This window comes from Echinops telfairi, unplaced genomic scaffold (assembly GCF_000313985.2).
Source record: "Echinops telfairi isolate 266 unplaced genomic scaffold, ASM31398v2 ScPeMD7_3533;HRSCAF=4204_0, whole genome shotgun sequence".
Classification (NCBI taxonomy): domain Eukaryota; kingdom Metazoa; phylum Chordata; class Mammalia; order Afrosoricida; family Tenrecidae; genus Echinops; species Echinops telfairi.
Genome location: NW_022107431.1, coordinates 1,442,281 through 1,468,492, shown reverse-complemented (window position 1 = coordinate 1,468,492; position 26,212 = coordinate 1,442,281). Strand labels below are relative to the sequence as shown.

At 53.6% G+C, this 26,212-nt stretch overlaps 1 protein-coding gene across 1 annotated transcript in view; it reads right to left on the bottom strand.

Annotated features, from left to right (window-relative positions):
- Nucleotides 1-26,212, bottom strand: part of SMOC2 (SPARC related modular calcium binding 2) — a 77,873-nt gene that overhangs the window by 36,291 nt on the left and 15,370 nt on the right. The window contains exons 5-7 of the mRNA XM_004702077.2: nt 19,377-19,424; nt 17,794-17,844; nt 16,580-16,654 (exon numbers count right to left, since the gene is read on the bottom strand). Of these exons, the coding sequence (XP_004702134.1) occupies nt 16,580-16,654; nt 17,794-17,844; nt 19,377-19,424 (174 nt within the window). The remainder of the gene's footprint in view (nt 1-16,579; nt 16,655-17,793; nt 17,845-19,376; nt 19,425-26,212) is intronic.

Here is a 26,212-nt window from a genome sequence, read left to right as displayed (position 1 = left end):
TCCTCCTGACCACAACTCTGCTGTCAGACCAGAGACACAGCAGGGGAGGACACGGAGCTCAACCAGGGCCACGGCAGTGTCCTCCTGACCACAACGCTGCTTCCAGACCTACAGACGCAGCAGGGGAGGACATGGAGCTCAACCAGGGCCATGGTAGTGTCCTCCTGACCACAACGCTGCTTCCAGACCTACAGACACAGCAGGGGAGGACACGGAGCTCAACCAGCGCCATGGCAGTGTCCTGCTGACCATGACACATGCAGCCCTGGGACCCAGGGTTAGTGGCCTTCTTTGCAAATGCACACGTGGGCTGGAAAGACAGATGGACCAGCATGCACACTCAATGTGGGCCTGTAAATGCAGACACACCCACGTGCATATTCAAACCAACCTGTGTGTTGGGAGGTGACCTGTCTTTGAGTGTGGGGAACAGTGGGGTCATGTGTTGTGTCCACGTGGCCCTGAGCCTGCTGCCCGATGAGGCTACCCCAGATGGCAGTGCCCACAGCCCCTGGCTCGCAGCAGGGTGGCATGGAGAGGGGAGGAAGGGACCGCGGGAGGGCTGTGCTGCCATTATAAAGGTGACCTGTGCTCACACCGAGACAACCTGTGGTCGGCTGTGACCGCTCAGGCCAAGTCACTTCCACTGGCCACAGGACACGGTGATGGATGGATGAGGGTCTCCGTGCAGGTGGACATGCAGCTGTGTGAGGTGCCGGGACCCTCAGCCCAGCCACAGCCGTAGGCGCCCTCCCTTCTTGCTGCAGGGAGACCCATACAGAGGCATATAGTGTCGTGCTCTTGTGGAGCTGACTGTAAATGTTTAACTTGGGCAGGCCGAGGCGGCCCAGCGCAGGACTGCCCAGCCACTGGCCCCCAATAAGACAGTGTTTCCACTCCCTGGCTGAAGAGGGCCAGCTGCCGTCCCCATGCTGAGCTGACCAGGGCTTTGTTTTGATTTGGGAAGAGGGGGGCTTCCTGCTGTCTGGGAGAGGCCCCCTGGGGTGCACGGCCAGGGCAGTACTGCAGGGCAGACGAGAGACACCGAGTGAAGACTTCTCCCATTCAGCGCAGAGCCCACCCCCACGTCTTCAGGGCAGAACACAGACCCAAGCGCTAGAGGCCACCTGACCGTCCACCCCCACGGCCCACAGCCTGCCCCTGTGTCCTTAGGGAAGGACAGCCTGGATTTCCCGGAGCATCACTGAGCTCCACATGCTGCCCAGGTGAACTCCCGGCCAACACCTCCCTCACAGGTGCCCCGTCCTTCTCCCCTGTGACCTCATTCCCACCGGGGGTCTACATAGCTTCCCGGCTCGTGGAAGACTTGCTCCATGGGGATCCTCGGGCCTCCCCTGGTCACACATTTTGTGAATTTTGATCCCCACTGGCTTTGTTTCTTGGCCAGGGCTGAGCCAGAAAGAACAGACTGGTTGCCCTGTAGAAGAAGCACAGGATGACTCCCGAGTTAGCCCCAAGCCTCAGACCCCATGGAGGCAGGGAGCGTGACAGCGGTGTGACATCGCAGGCCTCCCCCCTTTCCACTGGGTGGACGGCTCCAGCTTTGCCTCTGACGTCACCTCCCAGAGTGTCCCAAATCCCTCCCAGGGTTGCTGATGATGCTGCTCTTCACCAGCTTTGCTCAAAAAACAAAAAGAAGGAGAGCATTCCAGGTGAGGGAACGGAATCATCTACCAAGATGGACGCCGAGCCTGTCCATGCCTGAGAAGGCGGAAAGAGCTGAGTGCAAGCCCCGAGGGCAGCCCCAGACACAGGGCTCTCGTCCAGCGGGCGCGTCCCAATCTGGCCAGCCCGTCCAGGGCCTCTGGAAGGTGACACAGAGGGGCAGCCCTGGCAGGAACAGAAGGACCACTCTGACAGAAGAAGAACCGGCTCACGTTTCCCAAGTCCCAGACCCACTGTCCACCCACAGTTCCCAACGGCAGCCTTCTGGGGGGACACAGAGGAAGCCGTCACCCTGAGGGCTCAGAACAAACCCTTCCCGTCATCATTATTGATTTCTATAAGGCTCACAGACAGCCAATCGGGAAAAAGAAAGTCTTATCAACAAATGTTGCTGGGGCCACAGAGGCTGCGGAGGTGCCGCAGTGAACGGTACACACCCCCACCCCTTCCCACAGAATGACTCAAGGCGCAGGAGGGTCCTAAAGTTCTGGAAGCTTCTGCGCTGACCTGAAGGCCAGTGGTTCAACCCCACGCAAGGCTCTGCAGGAGAGAGGCTGGGTGACCGCGAGGAGCCGATGGGCATGCTGATCAGGTCAGAAGAACAGAGTCCCGACCCAAAGGCACCTGTCTGAGGATAGCTGCCATCAGCGCCTGCCTCAGCCCAGGCCTTCCTGGGCGCCTTCACACACCCCACACCCCACGTCTGCTCCACAACCGAGTGGCAGGCCCAAGTAGGCTCTCCACCAGGCCCCGATTCCCAGTCAAACCACACAATCCAGAGACAGCTCACCCACAAGAACTTTGCAAAGAGCACGTAATTACAAGAACACTGTAACGAGGGATGGGAAGTCTAGGCAAGTCCGTGTTGGTAATCACTGACAAGTGCTTCAGCTGCAAGCAACAGAAAGACAGAAGAAATGTGGGGGGAAGACGTTTGTGGCTGTGCTGGTCTGAGACACTGGGATCAGGTGCAGTGACGCCGAAGGGGAAGGTGGTGGAGGACAGATGACCCAAGAAGACAGAGGTGTCATTGACAGGTGTTAACTTGGGTCAGGTGAAGAGGCTGGTGTCCATGTGGGGAAGAGAAATCCAGCGGGGGGCGACTGGGTGGCCAGATGGGCAGTTCAGATGGTTGAGTACAGAGCAGATGATGTGACGTGTAGCCTCGTCTGATTTACAATGAGAACTGTTATAGGAATACAGTACTTTAAAGCTGAAGATAACTACTGTGCACGCAGTTGGCGGTACGGATACACATGTGCCCACGTACACAACACGTGCTTCTCTGGGGGGCACTAAGCCCTTAGGGGAGGGAGGGCTGTTTGTCAAACTCCCAGCTCACTGTGACTGCAGCGACACGGTGCCTGCAGCGAGAGGCCGGGGAAACAGGTTTTCATTAATTGTAGAAAGGAGGATTGATCTCACAAAAACACCCAAACTCACTGCCGCCGAGTCAATTCTGACTCATCGTGACCCCCCTTCAGGACAGGGTAGCACTGCCCCTGTGGGCGTCCAAGACAAGAACTCTTTCAGGAGTAGGAAGCCCTGTCCCGTCTTTCTCCCTCAGACTGCTGGTGGTTTCAAACTGCTGACCTTGCAGTTAGCAGCCCAACAAGTAACCACTCTGCCACCAGGGCTCCCTGGAGGAAGGGCCGGTACAGGCTGGATCAATTCTTTACAAGTCAATCCCCCCTAGACCCCTACACACACACACACACACACACACACACACACACACACACACACCCCACAGGCTGAGAATTGCCCGCTGGAGGGCGCGGTGATGAAGAGCAAACACTTCAGCCTTGCGCAGAGATGGCATCTCACATAAAGAGGGTGAAAAGCCTCCCGCCAGGCCCAGAAGCACCATCGCCACAAACGGAGAAACGACTGCAGTCATCAAAGACTACATTCCCCTTGGGTCCACAGTGAGCACCCCGGGAAGCAGCCGTCAAGAAACCAGAGGACACGCAGGTGGCGCTTCTGTGGAGGCCCCTTGCGCGTGTCACAGAGCAAAGGCGTCACTCCGAGGACTATGTGGTGCCAACCCAGGTGGCGGGCCTTGCCGCCCCTCACACGCCGTAGGAGCTCACGAAGGGAGCGGCTGATCATGGTGCGGTTGGGGCGACGGAAACACCGTAAATACCGGAGGAACACGCCAGTCGGTGCTGGCAGCAGCTCAGCCACAAAGCTCGTGGGAGAGAGGTGGTGAGACTTGGTCTCCCGGACGCTGGCCCAGTCCTTGGAGAAGGGCACCCGCTGGGTAACGTGATGGAGAAGGGGAGGACTCTCCTGAGGTGGACCAACGGACACTGTGGTTGTGCAATGCACCCGAAGGTAACAGTGAGACTGAGGCGGGGCAGGACTGGGCAGGGCTTGCTCTTCCGTCCTTGGGGCCACTGTGAGTCGGAGCTCACAGTGGGCACCTAACAAGGGCAGCAATGCTTTAGGGATGGCCCTTTGTGTAACTGGTCAATTGTCCCCTGCCCATGACCGAGGGGCTCGACACACAACAAGAGGCTTGTGGCGGAGGGTGGCTTTGGCTGAACATGCCCTTTGTCCAAAGTAGGAACCCTCATTCCACTTGGACTTGGGGTATCAGCCCCCTGGAAAGCACTCTCTAGCTCCGGGATCAGCTCCGTGGGAGAGGTGACTCTCGCTGATGGAAGAGCACAGCAGCAGACTGCTGGGGAGGGGGCTCCCCTGAACTTGCTGCTGTGAGTGTGGAAGGCAGGTCCATGCCTTTCACTCGGTACACTGCACCGGGCACGCACTTTCTCAGCACACTCACCTCACCACACACACCTCAGCCCATTTATACCACCTCTGAATGCTCCAATACCGGCTACCTCGCCGCGCGCACTCGCTCGCACGCACAGACACACACGTCCCTGAGAAGTGCAGTGTGGTGGCGACATGGGACGCTCACAGCAGAACAGCTAACCCAAGGCCTGTGTACTGATCACCCCTTGATGGACCCAACAAGGCTGAGCAGCTGGGACCCTCACAGACACCCCAGTTTCCTGCCAGGATGGTCTCATTATTCTCCCTTCCGAGGTGGGACATAGCAGCTCCGAGAAGTGACCCGACCAGTCAGGACCGCACAGTGGAACCAAGAGCTGTCCCCAGCCCTCCTCCCCTCTGACCCGAGACCAGGGCCCGGCACAGGCCAGGGCAGGAGGAACCCTGGTGGCACGCACAGACCTGTTGGACTGGCACGCCTGGTGTTCTCGGGGCCTGGCGCCCCCACCGAGCACCACACTCCTCCTGCTCCCCTCCGTCTGAGGCTAAGCTAAGAGCAGTCGGGAAGGGGCGGCATTGACCCCGGTCCAGAAAGAGCACAGCCTTCCTGGTTCTCCGTTCGTGTGCCCAAGACATGGCTCTGCTGGGTGAATTTCTTGCCATTTGCTGGTGGGATTCAGCCTCCTCCCCAGCCGTGAGGGAGAAAGACAGGCCCTCTGCTCCCGTGAAGAGCCACAGCGGCAACCCCCCCCCCCCACCCCAGCAGTCCCACCCTGCCCGGAGGGTCACCAGAGCGGCACGGAATCGCTTGTGATGTCGGTGCCGATCAATGCGGATGCCAGGTCCCTCCAGAAGGCAGACGGCAATCTCCGAAGACAGGCCACCAGGCTCCCTCGGAATTGTGGCTGCGGAGGCTTAAGCTCACTCACTTTGGTCACCAGCTAAATGGACCCGTGGCCAGGAAGGGACCGTCTGATGGGACACACCGACATGAGGGTGGGCGCGGGCTGCAATGAGGGAGCACTTACAAACAAGCGGATGGCAGCGCCGGTTCTGGGAGGACCCTTGCGCGGCCTGAGAGAAGAGGGGGCTCAGACCCCTCTCCACAAGAAGACGGAGCCCCGGTCCTGCCCCGGTACCTGTGACCCTGCGCCGCCGGCATCCGCTACTTCCTGTTCTCAGGTCTGAGGGTCACACCTCAGCCTCAAGGCCCCACCTTGAGCCGAGTACTGATCTCCGAGGATGAGACCTGCTAGAAGGGAAGCCCCAGTGTGGAGCGGGCACCGGATGAGTTCAGTTACACGTGACTTCCGGCAAATTCACCTGTGCAGCTAACCCTCTTTCCGGCGGAAGACCTGGCTTTCTCCTGCAGTAAAGAGTGACCGCCTCAGAAACCCACAGGGACAGTTGGACCCTGTCCTAGAGGGTCTCTGTGAGTCTGAATGGACTCCCCGTAGTGAGCTTTGGAGCCCAGAACCCTCTTTTACAGACTTCCTTACAAGACAGTATTTGTTTTAATATTTTAATCTCACATACCCGTATATATTTTCACTTAAAAACCTGATCCATAGTGTTAGATGTTTGCAGTTCTGATGGTTGGTGGGAAATCGGGTGGAAAGGAAAAGGGGAGACATGATTCCGCTGGAACTTAAAAAGCACGCCTCCTTGGTCTTACTTCTCCCTGGGGAAGGACACTGTGATTTAAAGGAGAATCAACCAATGGTGACCTCCTGCCACCAATCCCAGCCAGGCCGTAAAACCCGGCGGCGGCGGAGGGCTCTTCATGGGGCGAGGTGGGTGGGGTGGGGCATCCCCTTAAAATGGGAACATCCTGCACATGAAGGGCCCTACCTGGAGAGGCAGCAGAACTGCCTCAGTGGCTGGGGGAGGGGGTCCCTGAGGCCTGGGCTCTGCAGTGCACGTGCAGCGTGGACGAGGACCCACAGTGGGCAGCACCCTGAGGCTGGAACTGGGCCTGCAAGGCAGCCCAGGGGCACCCTGTGTGGGGAGACTGACCTCCCGGGCTCAGAGCACTCTTGGAAGAGCCACATGGGCTGAAAACCCAAGGAAGGAGCCAGGGGGTCCAGGGCCAACTTGGAATGCAGAGCCAAGCGTGAACGAGGAGGTCACATGCCCCACGCTGCCATGGCCGCATCACTTTCCTCAGACCCCTGATGAGAATGGGGCCCCTGACTGGTGGGGACAGTCAGCATGCCCCAGTCTAGCCAGAGGTACCTGGTGACCCTCTGTCTGAGGGCGTGGACAGAAGGGATGCTGGACTGAGGAGGGGCAGCCACAGGACGACTCCGCTGGGTGGCTGGGCCCATGCAGGGCTGGCAGATGCTGCTTCCAGTCCACCCTAGGCTCACAGAGTCCTCTCGACTGGCCAGCCGTGCTCCCAGCCACCAATGCTGAGGTGGGAGTATAGAAGCAGTGTGTGCTGAAGTGTGGCTGCCTTATATATCTTTCACGGCATGTGCCCAGAGGGTCCACGGGCAGCCCACGGAGCCAGGGCCACCCTGGGGCTTGTAACGCATCCCGAGCACCTGCTCTTCTTTGAAGGTGCTAACAGCTTGTTCACCACCACGAAAACCCAGTCTCTCCACCTTCATAGGGAAATCGGGCAGAAATCTAGATAGTAGTTAATACACCACTGGGGGAGGATGCCTATCAGATTTATATTGGTTTGATAAATACCTGTATGAATACATTTTCCGTAACAAAAACACAATATCTTATAAAATTTTTGTCAGTAAGATTTGGCATCTGATTTGTGATTTTGATGAATAGAAAATTGAAGATGGATTCAAGAAAATAGTTCAAACCTGGAACAGGGTAAGCCAGCGTCCAACTGATGAGGGCAGAGGGCTCTTCACGCACGCAGGGCAAGTCTGCTCATTCACACCACAAATCTATCTAGGCCATCTCTCTCTCACTTTTCAAATCGTTTCATTAGGGGCTCATACGACTCTTACCACAATCCATGCATACATCAACTGTGTAAAGCACATTTGTACATTCATTGCCCTATCATTCTCAAAACATTTGCTCTCCACTTAAGCCCCTGGCATCAGCTCCTCACTTTGCTGTGCCCCCCCTCCCGCCTCCTTCATGAACCCTTGATAATTTATAAATTATTATTTTGTCATATCTTACACTGTCTGACATCTCCTTTCACCCACTTTTCTGTTGTCAGCCCCCAGGGAGGAGGTTTTTTGTAGATCATTATAATTGGTTCCCCCTTTCTACCCCACCCTCCCTCCATCCTCCTGGTATCGCCACTCTCACCACTGGTCCTGAAAGGATCATCCACCCAGGATTCCCTGCGTTTCCAGTGCCTATCTGTACCAGTGTACTTCCTCTGGTCTAGCCAGATTTGTAAAGTAGAATTGGGATCATGATAGTGGGTGGGGAAGAAGCATTTAGGATCTAGAGGAAAGTTGTATGTTTCATCATTGCTATACTGAACCCTGACTGGCTCATCTCCTCTCCCCAACCTTTCTGTAAGGGGATGTCCAATTGCCTACAGATGGGCTTTGGGTCTCCACTCTGCACTCCCCGCCTCATTCACTATGATATGGTTTTTTGTCCTGATGATGCCTGATTCCTGATCCCTTCGACACCTCGTGGTCACACAGGCTGGTGTGCTTCTTCCACGTGGGCATTGTTGCTTCTGAGCTAGATGGCTGCTTGATTACCTTCAAGCCTTTAAGACCACAGACGCTATATCTTTTAATAGCCGGGCACCATCAGCTTTCTTCACCACATCTGCTTATCTAGTTCATCTCTTGTCGAATAAAATGAGAGCAGGCTATTTCTTTGCTATTTACGTTGAGTTTCAACAAACATCAGTCCAGAGCCAAGGCGTGTCAGTGAGTGATCTGTTTGCTTACTGAATTCACCTATCAAATCAACCAACCTATACAGTGACCCTGTGTTGGGTTTCTAAGGCTGAAAACCTGTACAGGCGCAAACAGCCTCTGCTTTCCACCATGAAACGCTGGCAGATCTGGGCTTGTGGCAGCCTGCCTCTGACCCAACACGGTCACTCCCACTCCTGTGATGCCATCTGAGTGCCTTGGGATGATGATACACTTTGTTCGTTTTAAACACAGGCATTCACTAAGCATTTACTGTATGTAAATATTCGTGGGTTAGGGGCAGTTTATTTTCCCGTGTAAAAAAGGTTGAAAACCAAATGCAAAATAAAAGCAATGGACACTGAATGTGCCAAAGAATATTTTCCCTCGTGCACAGGACATGGGAGAATGATGAGACTCTCTCCCCCTGTGAAGAGCTACAAGCTCAGAGACCCACGGGGTCCATGCTCCTCTGCCCGGGGGGTGGCCAGGAGTCAGCTTTGACTGGACGGCCAGCGTTCAGATGATCCAGAGCCACATATTGTGCAATGCCACCAAATGCTGCAGACCTAATACAAAAAGCACGGTATACTCTTTTAATACACGTCCATGACAACAAATCTACGACTCTTATTTAATTAAGAAAGGGACGAGCAATCCATTTCAAGTTTGGCATTTTTACATAAAAACATGAAAGGCTGCTAACAACTAAGATGGATTTTTTTTAAAGATGTGAAACAATAAACAAGCTTCAAGTAGTTTAGATGTCGTTAAACAAATGTGTCCCTGGGGAGAACCACAGATACGGGCCGCGGGTAGGCCAATGAGACGGCCGCAGCCTCAAAGACAACTGTGATTATTTGGAAATCCCAAGCCTGCTTTTATTCCATTGTTGAAACATGATCCATCACGCACCGGGTTTTAAGGGTCGTACAACGCCAACTAGGCCTGACTCTCTTCAGACCGTCAGGAAGAACGCGGGTCTGTACAGCATAACTCCGGCTGAGCAATTTCATGGCCCGTGTCTGCACATCAACTCAACGCCATCTCTTTGTGTTCTACTCATTTAGGCTGATTTAAATCAAATTATAGTGCAGGGTAACTTATGTAAACTAGAGTTTCCTGAAACATGACTTTCAGCCTCCGTAAACACGGACTGTCTGCACTGTTTTTATTGGTTAATTGTAACTGGCAGCCCACTTACAGCCCTGGCGATCTGCTAGCAGCAAAGGGGGTGAGGCACAAAAACACGCTTGTTCTCTGCGCCCACGTGACTCTCGAGGTGTCAAAACCGAAGCTGTTGCCAGCTGAGAAAGTGTGCTCGGAGAATGTGCGATTCTAGGGACGCTGCTCACTACCGTCGGTGCGGCTCCCCCCTCGTCTGCTCCTGCCACCTTGCTTCTCTGGGGAGGGAGGGGTTGTCAAGGCCCACCAGTGAGTCTGAAAGACACACTGTTCCCACCAGGTGCCAGGCACCAACCTATGTGATGCCGAAACTGAGGGGTGGAAGATAGCTTTGACAGAGCAGTGATGCTCTTGAGAAAAAATAACTCAAGTGTCTAAAGTTCATGGGAGGGACATACAGGTTAATATATTTCTTACAAATGTGAACACCCTTTCCTCAATGACAATCTAGGATATATATTTTTATACGTTATTTTAAAATGTCCCTGTCATTGCTACCCATCTATCTAATGGTCAGATCTTTCACATTGCCCCTTCTCATCTCAGGCCAATAGGAGCCAAGAATGACCAAAGGGGCTGTCCTTCTCAGCAGGACCAGCTGAGCACAAGCAGATGCACAGGCACATGAGTGCCCACGGGGCGGAGGACCACGATGGAGTGGAAGTCAGGCCACCCTCCTGAGCACTGGGCTTGTCCCATCGAACGCATCCACTGAGATGCCACGGCCACCCTCTCAGATTTCATCGACCCTGGGGAACGGGATTAACCCAACATGGCGCTTTTCCGCTGACCAGCAGCTGAACTCTGTCTACACACACAGGAAGCCTTTGTCGTAAGTCCCTGAGCTGGTGAAGATGGCTGATGGAATTATGGAACTTAGGGGGGAGAAAGCCACAGTCCTTACCAGAAAGCAAGTCCCAGGAAGCCCTGCCAATGTGCTGCCCATGGAACCTGTACTTGGTAGCCGTCTCTCTCTCAGTCATGCGGGCATTTAGGTCAAGGCTTTGAACCATGAAGACCAGTCGACCCCCTGCTGCTGATGGTGACCAGTCTCTGTTCTCAACTTGCCTGTACTGCCTGGAACCAGGATGTGTAGGTGGGACCACACACCGTACAATGCTTACCACCCTCGGCACAGAAGCGCTCTCCATGCAGAAGGTAGACCGGAGCAGGTCTAAGTGGGAAAAGTAGTCGCCATGCTGAGAGTGGCTGGGGCCAGGGTCCTTAGAAGTGACACTTCTGCAATCAGGAAAGAGGAGGAGGTCTGCTTCTGAGTGATTACCCGCTAAAAGCCATGCGAACTGTATTGAAACAGTGTCTGAAGTTGAACCCCTCACGTCAAGGCACTCAGAATATCAGTGAGAATGAGCTGCCTTCTTAAAACAGACTCAGCCGTAACACGGTGAGGGGAGTGAGGCCGTCAGGACACCAGTCTGCTGGCGGGCACAGCTCCAGAGGAGGGATAGCTATAAGTAGCCGGGCATGGAATGCACCCAGGATGATCTAGGAAGAGTGGAAGTAGTCAGAGACGAAACGAGGCTGATAATGATCAGTATCCTAGGTAGGAGCAAGTTGCAATGGACTGGTATTGGCCACTTTGAATTAGGCAAACATATTGATTAGTTTGCCAGGAATGACAAATTCTGGAGAAATGGCACCACGTTCCCCACCAAAGAGGGCATTTTAAGATCTGTCTTGAGGTGCAGTGCAGGGTGTGATAGGATAATATCTATACACATACGAGAACATCCAGTCAATAGGCTATTATGCAAATTCACAAAATAAGAACTGGAGCTAGTGATGAAGAGAGTATTCTATCAACTTCTATCTAAAAGTAGTCAAATGATCATTATTGGTGATTGAAATACAAGTTTAGCAACAAAGAAGAAGGCATAGTGGTTGGAGACTACGGCTGTGGTGATGGAAGGAGCCGGAGACCACACGATGGGGTTTTGTAGGACCAGTGGGTTTTCGTCACTTCCCATTCTTCAAAAACACAAATGACACACAGCACATGAGACTCCAAGTGGCTACATCTATGGGAAGATGGGAATGATGGGAATGCTCAGGGCCCGCAGGCAGCGTGAAGCCAACAACTGCTCCTTGGTGAGCTCAAGTTGAAGTTGAAGAAAATGAAAACAAGTCCAAGTAAGTTCAAACAAGTAGAAATAGGACCTGGGCCTTTCTCTCCGGAATTTCGAGAACATCTCAAGAGCAGATTTAATGCGTTGAACACTAATGACAGAAGACCCGGAGAGCTGGAGGTGGACACCAAGAACAACATACGTGAACAAAGTCAGAGGTCTTTTAGAAGAAAGAAAAGTGATCGTATCAGGAAGGTGGGCACCCACTGATATGATTTTTAGTTCTTTGATGTCTGATAACTGGTCCCTTCTACACCTCGTGATCAGACAAGCTGGTGTGCTTCTTCCATGTGGGCTTTGATGCTTCTCAGCTAGATGGCCACTTGTTTATCTTCAAGCCCTTAAGACCCCAGACACTTTAGCTTTTGATAGCTGGGCACCATCGCTTTCTTCACCACATTTGCTTATGCACAGGTTTTTCTTCAGCAATCGTGTCAGGAAGGTGTGCATCCTGGAATGCCAATTTAATAGAACAACGTGTTTTTGCATCAAGTAAGTGCTTTCGTGGAGGCCCAATGTCCATCTGATGCCTTAATTCTAAACCTATAAAGATATGCACATAGATCTATTTCCCCACACTATTATATAAGACAAACATGTGCATAAGCAAATGTGGTGAAGAAAGCTGATGGTGCCTGGCTATCAAAAGATATAGCATCTGGGGTCTTAAAGGCTTGAAGGTAAACAAGCAGCCATCTACTTCAGAAGCAACAAAGCCCACATGGAAGAAAAAGACCATGTCGAAGGGATCAGGTAGCAAGCATCAAAGAACAAAAAAATTATATCATTGTAAATGTGGGTGAGTGCAGAGTGGAGACTCAAAGCCACTGGTAGGCAACTGGACACACCCTTACTGAAGGGTTGTGGGGAGGAGATGAGCCAGTCAGGGTGCAAGGTAGCAACGATGAAACATATAACTTTCCTCTATTTCTTAAATGGTTCCTCCCCCCACACTATCATGATCCAACTCTACCTTACAAATCTAGCTGGACCAGAGGACATACATTGGTACAGATAGCAACTGGAAACACAGGGAATCAGGGTGGATGATCCCTTCAGGGCCAGTGGTGAGAGTGGCGATGCCAGGAGGGTGGAGGGAATGTGGGGTAGAAAGGGGGAACCGATTATAAGAATCTATATATAGCCTCCTCCCTGGGGGATGGACAGCAGAGAAAGGGCAGGGGAGTCATCAGACAGTATAACATATGACCAAATAATAATAATGTGTGAATTATGAAGGGTTCATGAGGGAGGGGAGAGTGGAGAGGGAGGGAGAAAAATGAGCAGCCAATATTAAGGGGTCAGGTGGAAGGCAAGTGTTTTGAGAATGATGATGGCAACAAATGTACAAATGTGCTTGACACAATGGATGTATGGATGGATTGTGATGGGCCTTGTACGAGCCCCCAATAAATTGAAAATAAAAAAGAAAGAAAAGACCAAAGAAGATGCCAGCAGAGACTCTGAAACACGCTCTTCATCACAGAGCAGCTACAGCAAATGGAAGAAATGATGAAGAAAGGAGCCAAATAGAAACCCCAAGGACCGCTCAAGAAAACAAAGTAAAAGGTTACAAGGAAGCAAAGATACGGAGTTAAAAAAATAAAAATTTTTGCATATATCAAACAGAAAGAACTGGAGAAAAAAATCCAAGTCTTGAGTTGTAATATTGAAAATTCAAATACTGAATGATTTGGAAAGCGTCAAAAGACGGAAAGAACACACAGAGTGACTGCACTAAAAAGAACTGGTCGACCGCCCATCACGCAGGAGGGAGCCTATGAACAAGCACCGCTGGTCCTGAAGGGAGAAGCCCAAGCTGCACTGAAGGCATCAGCCGAACGCAAAGGCCCAGGAACGGCCAGAACACCAATGTCAGTGTCTCCACAACGAGACGAAGCGCCAGGCACATTCATCTATCACCAGTGCCAAAAAATCTGGGAAAGAGCGATACCGGGCCACCTGGCCAGAAGAGCTCTAAGAACGTGTACTTGAATCCATTCCAAAGATGGGGGTCCCACAGAATGCAGATACTGCAGGACAATGTCATCAATGTCACATACAAGCACGTTTTGCTAAGATCGTCCAAAAGCGGTGATAGCAGTACATTGACAGGACTCTCCCAGAAACCAACACTGCACTCAGAAGAGGACATGGAAAAAGAGATCATTGCTGACATCAGACAGATCCAGGCTGGAAGCAGAGAACACTAGAGAGATGTTTACTTGTGTTTCAGGGACTATGCCAAGGCATTCGACTGTGGGGATCGTGACAAACCATGGGTAGTCTTGAGAAGAAAGGGAATTCCAGAATGCTTCCTTGTGCTCACGTAGAACCTGTCTGTGGACCAAGAATTGTCTTTCAAACAGAACAAGGGCTGCATTTGTTTCACCGCATTCGTTCAGTTTGAGTGCTGAGCGGTGAACCTGAGAAGTTGAACTGCATGGAGAGGAACACAGGCTTGGAGGAAAGTTAATTAACAACCTGTAATACGCAGATAACTCAACCGTGCTTGCTGAAAATGAGGAAGACGTAAAATGTTCTAATGAAGTTCAAGGGCTTTAGCTTTCAAAATGGATTCCAATGGCAAGGAAACAAAAATCCTCACAACTGGGTCAATAGATAACACTATGATAAGTGGAGAAAAGACTGAATTTAACAAGGAATTCCTCTTGCTTGGATCCACAATCAATGCTCCTGGACACAGCAGTCAAGAGATGAAACGATGCATTGCATGGAGCCAATCTGCCGCACAAGACTCCTTTAAAGTGTGGAAGAACATGGGCGCACTTTGAGAAGTAAGGTGCACCTGACTCAAGCCATGGTCATTTCAATTCCTCCTATGCATGTGAACGCTGGCAATAAGGAAGACCAGGGGAGAATGAATATATTGGAATTATGATGCCACTGAGGAATATTGAAAGTACCAAGGATTTCTAGAACAAACACATCTGTTTTGGAAGAGGTACAGCCAGAGCTCTCGTTAGGACCAAGATTTCCTCTCGTGCACTTTGGACACATTAAGAGGAGACACCAGTCCCTGGAGATGGACTGTGGGAGATGGACAGACACAGTGGCTGCAACGACGGTTCGTCAAGAACAAAATTGTGAGGGTGGCGCAGGACTTGGCAGTGTCTCGTTCTCTTGCGCACGGGGCTGCGGTGAGCCAGAGCCCCCGGGAGGGCAGCCAACAATGCCCACTTCTCTCAAACCTGACGCATCCTTTTCTCGCACCCGTGCTTTGTGCGTTTAAGCCACCCATTCACTTCGTTAGCACGGGTTTGCTCCGCGTCTATTAAGTTCCAGACACTGTTCTCAGGACTGCGAGGGACTCTTGGATGTGCGCACAGCCTCTCTCACCGGGTGCCAGCTTCTGTGCCACGTTCAGAAAGCCACTGGCCCTCGGTCTTTCGTTGCAACAACCAACACGCTCAGTAGCCACCCTTACAAGGTACGTTTTCTCACAACTTTGCACTGCCACCTCATGTAAGGTCTCCGTGGGTCATTCACCTGTAGAGCTGAAGGAATTGGCACAAAAGAAGGAAGCCCCGCCTCTGGTCCCACAAAGAACCAGGGCAGGTGGAAGAGGGCTGTGTCTTCCCATCAGCCTTCATCAGCATTGCCCCTTACCGTGCCTACGGCACTGTGTGCTAACCTAGCTGCTAACATGTATGGTTGCTTGCCCGGACCTTCTTGAGGACAAAGATTCTTATTATCGACCTTAGCATGTCTGGGCTTTACACACACAAACCAAACCTCTTGCCACCGGGTCCACTCCAAACCATCGCAATCTTACACAGGGTCTCTGGGGCTGAAGATCTTTATGGGAGCCATCAGACTCATCTTTCTCCCAAGAAGCAGCTGGTGGGCTTGAACCACTCACCTCGCAGTCAGATGTTCTGTGGCGCGTGCTACATGAATGGAGGGATGGATTTAGAACAAGTGAGCCATCGAGCAATACAATCTACCGACTTGCACATACATGTACGGAAGCAGTGCCCTCTACCATGGACACGTGCAGAAGACCCCAGCCAACAGCAGCACAATAGACCGTCTTTCTCGGTGCACACGGAACATTCTCCAGAACAGGACCTGAGTCCAGCCACCAATCAGGCCTCCACAGATTCATAAACATCCAAGGAGCACAAAGAGATTCTCAGCTCACAACATAATAGAGGTTGGAATCAGCAACAGAAAGATAAGAATCAAACAATGCCAACCATAGAACAGTCCATAAGAATTACTAGTGCTGAACGGGAAACCTACGTACCTCAATAGGCGGAATCTTCATAGAGTTTTGATCTTTCAGGTCAGTGGATGCGGAACATATCCTTTGAAGAGCAAGGTGTACCCCAGATTAAACCAAGCCCCGATGCTAAGAAGCCTTTGGCGGTATCTGCAACCTTTGACCCTTGGGGCCAGTTGCAGAAAACTTATGTTGTCGCTGCCTGCTGCTGGACCAGTCTGAATCCAGAATGGCTGTTTCTTCCCATGAGGATTTATTAAAAACAAAACGAAACTTCATTTGGAAGGCCAAGGACAACGTCTGCAGACAGACCATCAGTCACGAGTGACAGCACCCATTTCAGAGATACTCAATTCTCGCCAAACCCACTGAGGTCTCTGGCTAGAGGTCAATGCGCCCCTTCGTTGGCCACAGGCCCAGGCAGCCGTTTTAGACAGTGGGAGGTGCTCAGACCAGCTTCGTGGCAAACCCAGTGCCCACAACTTGTTTACCATCAAACGTTTCCATTTTTATACTTAGAGATGCGGACCAACGTCGCCAAGAAGTTAGAGCTGACCAGAAACCCCAGCCTTTGCCGCAGTGGCCAAGTCAGAAGGCTTGCTCTCCGTGGGCGCATGGCAGCCCGGGCTGGCTGTCCGACTTCCGCTCCCAGAAGGGGAAGCACAGCCTCGACCTGTTGCGTCCCTTCTTACAAAGTCGCCCAGCCCCCACGTTACCTGCGCTTTTGTTGGTCTTGTTCTGCCGGCTTTTCACTTGCTCCGTCCACAGGGTGGGGTAACGGGACGCGATATCTGAGGAGTCAAAGGGAGGAAAAGGGTTCTCAGGCGTCAGGGCAGCACGCGGACTCCCGGAGAGACTTAGCACGCGGCCTCAGATGCAATAAGTAAAGCACATGACACATGTCAAGAAATAAGCTGACTGTGTTAGTGAGCGAGAAGAATCATATACATTCAAAATGACTGTGCTTGCCCATTTTCTTTTTGGCTATCTTTTATTGTTTTAACACTCCTGTCAGGATACAATCCATGTACCATACGAGTCAACAGTTCAAGCACATTCAAGAGAGCATGCGGCCACAACTGTGCCCGGCTTTAGAACATTTCCCTAATTCTTTTATCCCCGCTGTCCCCCAGCCTCACTTGCTAGAATGCTAAAAAAGTATTAAGCTACTTACTGCCTCTTTGTTATTCTTAAAAATATAAAATATAATTAAAGTGCTGTTTGAGGTCAGACGGCTGCCACCTGAAACCCACACATGTTGAAAACCCTCTTGTTTGAATTGGTTTAAAGGGGCAGAAAGGCCGCACGGTGGTGGAGACGGATCAGCACGTCCCGAAGTCCCATTCAGTGGACAAGCTCAGTACAAGCACAGGGTTTAAAACACAGCTTTGTCCAGAGCGTTGGGGGATGCACATGTTGATAGTATTGTTGAACCACCAGATTTGACGTGGGCACTTGGGGGCTACTCCTCGGTCCCTAAGAACAGGTCCAGGTGGGACAGGCAGAAGTTTTTTGGCAGCATCTCAGACAATTTGCCCCTGGGCAAGAACAGAACGCACACCTTCATCATAACTGCTTACGAAGGTGTGCAGTATGAACAGGCCAACAGGGCATGCCACCACACCCCTTTGAATTAGGTGTGTTATCTTATGCAGATGGTAGCACTTCAACCCTAGCCAGAAGCTAAGGGCCAATTATATTCTGCCTCGTTCTATTTTGATCTAATAAAGACAAAAGTAGCGAGCAGAGACGAAGTGAAATGACCGCAGGAAAGCAGCATGCTCAAGATCGCATTCAACAGCCACTGTTTGCCAAGGTCACGAGGGAAACAAGGGTCATGACCCACGAGGCAGGCAATGGCAGGGGGCAGCCAGTGTGACGCCTGTCCCCAACTTTAAGGCTCCCGTGCTGCACCACCCCTCCCTCTCACCTTCCTCATCTCCTTGGGGCTGCGTCTCCAGCACCGGGGGGGCCGCATCATCTGAATTCAGAATGGAGAAGATTTGCAAGGAGACTACGATTACGAGAGTAAGTTAAATCCGTGCGCACACGGGGTCTATGCTGATGGTGCCTGCAGCCCCCAGACCCGTGGGGAAAGGGGCTCTGATGCCAGGGTTGAGGGGATCCCTGCTGGTGGGATGGGGGTAGGGGTAGGGGTATCAGGTCCGATCCTGTTCTCCAGGAGGGAAGAGGGAGGAGGCCTGGACACTTGGGAAGGAGCTGGGGAGCAAACTGAGAACTCAGTTCACCAGACGTGTGAGGTGGGAGAGCCTGGTCACAGGGGACAGACCGGGGCCTTCCCACTGCCGGGATTGCCTGCAGGCAGGGACTGTGTGTGTGTGGGGGTCATACACCCCTAGGACCTCTCTCCCCAGGTCTGCGGGGGGCAGGGCATGCGAAGACCTGGGGGAGGCGGGGGATGGAGGCAGTGAGTACGGAGGAGCAGGCTCTCGTGCCGCAGAAACACGCCAACTAAGCTCTCTTCACACGCACACATGGAAACCACGTCTGGGGTTCCACGGGAACCAAGCCCCCACAGGAACTTCTAGAAGCGGTGGGGGCTCCAGCCACACAGGCACCCCGACCCCTCACCCCTTAAAACATCTCTATCTATCTACCTATCGATCGACTGTTTTGCTCAAGCTTCATGTGATTTTTATTGTATGTGAATTCCAGAGTAAAATCTTTAAGGAACTGTGGTACAGACAATGGCCAGCTAAGACTGATATGTGACCCTCGGAATCACAAAAAATGATGTTTATCTGAAGTTCTTTTCAGAAACTAAAACAAAATGGACATTTTTCAGAATTTTTTTGCATAGCACGATCCCTTGGGGGAGGAAGGGCTTCCTGTGATAAGGGGAGGGACAATCTGCTTGCTGTCATTAAAGCGCTGGCAAAACGTGGCACCGTTCATTTGGACCCCACCCCCACCCCAGTGGAAACCCGGTAGGAACGATAAACTCGGGGCGTATCCCTACTGCGTGTTACGCGACCCTCTTCTAAGACCCGAAGTCCACGAAGCTGAAGGGCATGTGGACCGTGTCCCCACGTCTCCAGGGGGGCCAGCCGCGGAGGCGCCTGCAGCTTGTCCTGTGCATCTCTGCTGAGGACGCCAGCGTGTTCCTCACATCCTCCTGCCTTCCTGCTCCCGCACCGAGTGTCAGCCTCCACTCCCCCGGCACACGAGTGACTACTGTATCCCTCCATCCACTCGCCCTCTCTCTCCAGCCAGGCCTGGGGCTCCTTCAGATGGATTGGGCTCCCCTACCATCCCTCCAGCAGCACCCCTGCTCCATGAGGGCCCCCCGCAGCATCACCCTTCCCAACATGCCCACGTCTCCCAACACTGCCCTGTGTGGGCTCCTTTCTGGAGCTGTCAATCCCCATGGGAGCAGAAAGCCTCATCTTTCTCCTGAGGAGTGACTGGCGGATTTGAACCCCTGACCTTGTGGCTAGCAGCTGATACTCAACCCACTGGCCCACCAGGCCTCCTTCCATTTAAGATAGTTACCTGCTTTTCCTGTCCCTTCCCGCTGAGGCAGCCTCTCATTTACAGAACCTGCATGGGGAGGTGAGAATGAAGTTACTGGCTGGTCATCAGATTCATAACAGTAGCAACGAAAATAATTTTATGGTTCGGGGTCACCACAACATGAGCAACTGTTTTAAAGGGTCACAGCATTAGGAAGCTTGAGAAGCACTGGATCAGAGGGTTGTGGATGGTCCCCCTACGCAGGCCCCCACAGCCAGTCCTGCTGGACTCCTAGTACACGACCCACGCTCCAGCGCCCCATGTGGCACAACTGGCGGCATGGGCGGGCTCTAGTCCGGGAACCAGCTCAGGCCCCAGCCCACTGTCACCCAACTGTGCATGTTCCTGGGGCCCTCAGCTCAGCTGGTCATCTGCAGGGTGCCCTCACAGCCTTCTGGGTACCTGTCATCATGCTGAGTTAGTGCCTAGATGACTATGTACTTTATGTGTTTCTAAAAAGTAAATCTAATGACAGGCACTAGCTCAGCATCTTGTGAGACCTGCCTATGTTCACTTATATCATTAAGATTGTTAGATGCATGAAATCCAAGATTGAAAAACCCTTCAGAAATAGTAATGGGAGTAATGATTCCTTGAGGTACAGAAAGCAGTGAGGGGCAAGGAGGGAAGGGAGACCTGATAGCAACGATGACTATATAACCCCACTCAAGGGGAACATATAACAGATTGGTAGGTGAATGGATACATTAGCTGGTGTAAGATATGGAAAATATAATATGATATAATCAAGGGTTTCTTGGGGTTAGGGGAGGGGGAGGGAGAGGATGAAGGGAAGATGATATCAAACTGTTCAAGAGGAAAGAAAATGTTTTGAAAATGATGGTGGCAGCAATTGTACAATTATGCTTGATCTAACTGAACTATTAGATTGTTCTGATATTTGTAAGCGCTCCCAATAAAACGTCAATAAATAAATAAAAATAAAAGGTGTTATGTGACTAAAACACCACAGCACGAAACCCCCTCCATCAAATCAGTGCTGACTCACAGTGATCCTGGAGGGTAGGATAGGACGGCCCGGTGGGTTTCCGAGACGGCCACTCTTCATGGAGCAGAAAGCCCCGCCCTTCCCCCTCTGAGCATCTGGTGGGTTCGAACTGCTGACCTTGTGGTTCGCAGACCCACGGGAAGCCACGAAGCCACAGGGGCTCCTTTTGATGTGATTAAAGCTCATTGAAAACCCTGCCTTCCGCTTGATTCCAATTAATTTTAACATAATAGAAGAACTGCTTTTTGTAGAGGAGTTCAGGAAACATTAAGGCCGATCAAACAAGGTGTGACCTTATTTTAGACGTCGGTATTACACGGAAGTATTTATATTACAGATATTTTCCTTTCTTTCCAAAGGGTCCAAACTGTTTTAGGCACCAACTCGTCTCCTTGCCATTGTGAGGCCCAGTTAGAGAGTCAGGGGCAAAGTATCGATTGAGGACCCACTGGGAGTGGGTTCCTGATTCAGAACAGACATTCTGCTCTGAACGAGCTGAGACCGAGGTTCCTGCTAGGTGATGGCCCTGGCAAAGGGTGCCCGGGAGATGGGGGCACTGATGCTGGTTCATGTTTGTCACTGTGAGGATGGCATGCGATAGGGTACCCCTCTACGGTGGATCACTCTCTTTGAGCTGCTGTGACTGTCTGCCGGGTCCTGGGAGCCCAAGCCACAGGGACGTGGCCTAGAGGACAGGGAGGTCCCAGTGAGGAGGGGTGGTCCGTGGCCCGGAAGTACCAACGCTGTGTGAGATGGTTGCTGCCGGCCGGTATCTGAGGTGGGGGCTCTGACATGCTCTGAGGACAGCTGCCTGCTGCAGGGGCATGGGGCGGGGACCCCACCATGTGAGAGCAGGTGGTGGCTGACACTTGTATCCTCTCTGTGGGTAAGCGCGGGTGGAGGCAGCACCGGTGAACCATGCTGCACTTACACATGCCTTCAAGGGGAAGACATTTGCGGGGAATCCTGTGATCTGCCGATTCCATTTCTCATGGATTTGCGAAGCCCTATCCTATATCTATAAGAAACAAAAACGGACTCAGTGCTATCAAGTCAATGCCGACTCATAGAGGCCCTATAGGACTGGGACCCTATAGGAGAGGTTCCTGTGGGTTCCTGAGACTGTAACCCTTTGAGGGAGTAGAGAGCCCCAACTTTATTCCATGATGCAGATATAGATGTAGATGTAGGTATACAGATATAGCTATAGAAATAGAAATAGAGACATATCCCCAAACACACACTCACTCACACCCTGCTGCTGCTGATTCTGACAGGCCCTGTGGACAGAGAAGAAAAGCCCGTGGTGTTTTCTAGGCTGCAGTCGTCCTGGGAGCCGCTGGCCAGGCCTGTCTCGCGGGCCACCCCAGGTGGCTCAGCGGCCGACCTTTCACTCACGGCCAGTGGACTTCCTTAGCTCATCACCACACCCGACGCCCCGTCAAGAGAACACTGGCTGTGAGGTGCCCGGAGACAGGTGCACCACGTGGGGCAGCGTGAGCCTACCGGGGCCACACACTGGCAAGGTGGCCACACGGGCTGGATGGGTTAACTGTGCCCAGGGCGACGTGTGCTCTTAGCCCACCTCTGGGTGATTGCAAACACCCACCATCTGTCCGGTCATTACCGGCTGTTACCACTGGGTGAAATAGGACAGGACATCCGGGCGTCTGCCTGCACCGGGAGCCGCTAGGGGTGCCCACGTCACAGCGCTCAGCTGCTCACCGGCCTGCAGGCTCAGGTTCACCCAGAGCACCTGGGAAGGAAGGGCTGGCAATGCGCAGTAATACCAGCCCCGGAAAAGCCCTGCAGCCATGGGGAGCAGGGTACGCAGAGGCACCCGAAGCAGGCAGTGCCTCTTCTCCCTGCCCCCGCACCCCCCACCCCGCCCCCACCAGTCAGAACAGACTAGAGGCCACGGGCATGGCATCTCCCCGGAGGGCCACCAGGGGGCAAGTCTAGGGTCAGGGTCTTCCAGGGCTGATTCATTCAGGGTGCTGACTTGGGGAAATCAATACGCTTGACGGGGGTGCAGCCCGTGAGGGTCATGGATGCTGGGGTGAACAGTGGGGCTCCACCCTCCTGTGCTGAGCACGGGGCCTCACTGTGCCCGTCCTTGCACAGACCCGCCCGGGGAAGGCGGGTCTCTGACTGTCCTCAGCCTGCTGCTCCTGCAGGGACGCCGTCCTGGTGCCCACCTGTCTCCAGTTTTGGTGGGGACTCAGCAACTCTCTCTGGTAACACTAGTCTCTCTTTGCCCCTTCCCGACTTCCACAGCCAAACTGTGCCACCTCACACACCTGGGCTCCAGCACCCGCAGACTAGCCTCCGTCCTAGGCTCCCTGTCTGGGATGTTGACCAGCCCCCTCCCCACACGGCTGTGATGAGCTTGCAGGCAGGACCCTCTGTCCTCTCCCCGCACTGACTCCCCCTGACTTCCCAGCAACTCAGCTGTCCTCTGTGTTTGTTTGTATTAATGTCACAGTGGCTGGGGATCCCTCCACACCAGGCTTTTCTTCATAAGCTGAGACATAGCCTGCCCAGGCTGCTCTGCACTGGAGGTCCAAACCTCAGCGTCGTAAAACGTGCAGGCCTCGCAGCTGAACGCATGTATGTTACATGTCGAAACGCGATTCCACCCAACTGGTGCCATTTCTGTCATTTAACAAGTGGCCTTAGCAAGGAGGGTTCCCATCGGAAGCCTTGGAACGCACAGGAGCATAGATGCCCCCCATTCCGTCGTAAGTCCCCAGGGAAGGTGGCTCAGTCAGCCCTCTCCTTCGCGGGAGCTGCGGAAGTTCTGCTCAGGGAGGTGTAAGTGAGAGGTCGTGGTCATGAGGCCGGCTATGGGCAGGACGGAGAGGCCTTTGTGGCTACCTCCTGAGAAAGGCCTGGTGGTGGCCGTGTTGGCAGCATGTCCACTCCAGCATCAGATTGTCCCTCCTGTGACTGTGCCAAGCTGTTCCTGATTCTGGGTCTCAAGAGGCGGGGGTGGGGGTGTTGAAGATGACCACCCCTTGCTGAGGTTAACTGTGGCTGCCAAGCCTCCCTCTGCAGACCGGAACTCCTCAGAAGCACAGCTAAGCGGAGCGCCGCATTCAGCTGCCTTGGCTGCTGCTAGCTCACACACCCGTGCGCCCAGGCTCAGTTTACAGCATCTGCAAGGACTGTGTACGGAGACTGATGAGATTAAGACCCTGTAGTCCCTTCTAAGGGACGGAGAAGAGGCTCGCTGCAGGAATCCTGCTCGGAGAAAGGCTCTTTGTTCTCAGTGCCCACCTGCCACCGGCCATGCCGAGTCACTGCTCTGAAGCAATGCAACATCCCTTCCAGAATAGAGAGCCACCACCTTGCACAGGTGCGGGACACAGAGCCTGACCCACCTGGCCAGGGCTCGGGGCAGAGAGGAGAAGCGTGGGCCCGGGTGGTTTAATCTGGTGCAGGAGGACCACACTGCACAGAAAGCCAGCTATAGACCCAGGGGTCAGGTGCTCGGGGTGCAGGGGAGGATGGAAACGTCTGGGCCACAGTCACCTGCCCATCATGGAGGTGCTAGGGTATGGGCCCCGAGAGGCGTGTGGATCGTTCAACCCGCAAGGGGACTTGCCCTTTGTCATGGAGTGCCAGCTCTGACGGCATCCTGCCTCCCTTCTCCCGTGCCCAGCGGGAATGGCTGGCATCACTTGTGGATGGAATGACAGCATCCCAGCCGAGCTCTGGGCATCTTGGTGGCCATAGGCCATCCAGGGCACCAGGAAAGCCGGCCTGCGTGCGAACCTACACATGAAGCTCCTGGGGTGCTTGCAGATGGACCTGGCGCTTGGTCCCAGTCCCAGGCGAAGGGGTGTGCTCTGCGCCGCTGCGAAGCTGGCGTCAGCCTCAGGGAGGAGCTGCTTCACCCGAGGTGGGCGTTCATCACAAAGCCTGGGTGTGTGTCCACATGGAGGCCTCCCCGTTGGCTCAGGTTTGAGGGCATGCCACGTGTGTCTTTCAGCGGAGAGTGTTGCGTATTCCACGGGGGCAGGAGGACAAACAAACTGCGCTGGAAGAAGTACGGCCAGCGTGCTTGAGAGGTGAGGGCGAGGATGCGAGACTCTCACGGACCTGGGACAGGTCAAGAGCGCCCGGGCCCTGCAGAGGGCCTCGTGCTTGGTAACGTGGAGGGGCAGCGAGACCGAGGAGGCCCTGCCAAGATGGGCTGAGACTTGAGCACAGCACTGCGACGGCGCAGGACTGGCAGAGGTGGTTTGGCTTTCTGCTGTCCTCAGGGTGGCCGCACGGCCAGCGTGACTCGATGGCCCCTGACAATGCCCCCCTTCTGTGAGGGTGCAGGACTGGGTTCCGCCCGATCCCCACGAAGAAGTCCCACAAGTCGACCCCCAACCAACCCTCGGAGGACCTCGGGGTGGCCTCAGCCACCTTACCTGTGGCGATGCCACCCAGGACACCGGTCCTTCCGTGGCTGCTGCAACCTCCCAGTGCTCTGCCTGACCTTGCTCAGCTCCGTGCGCCCCTGAGGCTGCCGGCACTGGCCCTGCTGTCCCTCCCTCCCCACTCAGGTTCGCCCAGCAGAGAAGTACGGCGCCCACCAGGGAAGACCCTGGTTCATCTCAGTCTCGGTCTTTGGCACCGGCAGTCAAGGCCATGGCGAGCGAAGCGACAGGACACTTTCTGCTACAAACAAGCTGGGCAGAGACCCGAGGTCATTCCTGGACCACAGCACGCTCCCCAAACCAGGTCAGGAAGCTTCGTAGTAAAGATAGAATGGGCACTCGGTGCAGAGACGAGTGTCCCCTGGAAGAGCGTCACCTGACTCTGCGTCCTTTCCCAAGAACGCGCTTCAGGCCCTGTCACAGGACCGCCAGCCCCTCAGGTCCAGCGAAGGTGCAGGATGCTGCTACACAGACGGACCACAGTCTCCGTGAGTCCCACAGAGGGAGGAGGGAGGTCCAGACGTGGAGGCAACCCGCCGGGGTGCTTCTTCTTTCAGCATGGGTGAAATTATTATGAAGGACTGAGAATACCAACCCCCCCAAAGTTCAAGGCGTGGAGGACACCTTAGTTTTTAACTGTGTAGTGAAGTATACGGTGTGCACCCCCACAGCTCTGACGCCAGGCTCTGTCAGTAGGACATGGCCCCCAAGGGTGAGTTTGCATTTTTCCAGAGCCAGCAGCAGTCCTGAGTTTTAACCTTGGATGCTGGGATCCCAATACCTGTCAGAATAATGAACAGAAATTCTGCCTGCAAATGGAGTGGGTGGGGTGGGGGGGGGATCTCCAAGTGAACCTGAAGGAGCCAGAACACATTTAGAAAGCGCTCTGTCTGTCTGGCTGCACCTGCGGTGTGGGCTGGCTCTGACCGCAGTCTGTGACACCTTTCAGATGCAGGTGAATGGCTACATCTCCCTGACAGGTGATCACAACGAGTCTGCAGCCCTTCCCGAAGAAAACGGCCTGAAGCCGCAGATGCGTTCAGGAGGGTCGATGGAAACCAGGCAGCGGGGAGCCCCACCTCCATCAGTGTCATTGCCCTCGGTGTGTCAGGTCGAACCATCGCAAGAGCAGCATGAAAACACGGGTCACCTGGGAGGGGACGGGCAACAGGGGGCTGCACTGTTTCTGCGCAAACACACAGGGTAAACCAGCCCTGCTTGCTCCCTCTGACCAAAATGACACAAATATTTGGTCACGGTCACCCGGGGCGACAGCAGTCCTTGTGGTTAGCAAGCAAGCAAGCAAACAGAGCCGTGGACTTTGCTCACTTCTCACCTGCAGCTCGGGTCTGCAGGAGGGGCTTCCGAGAGTC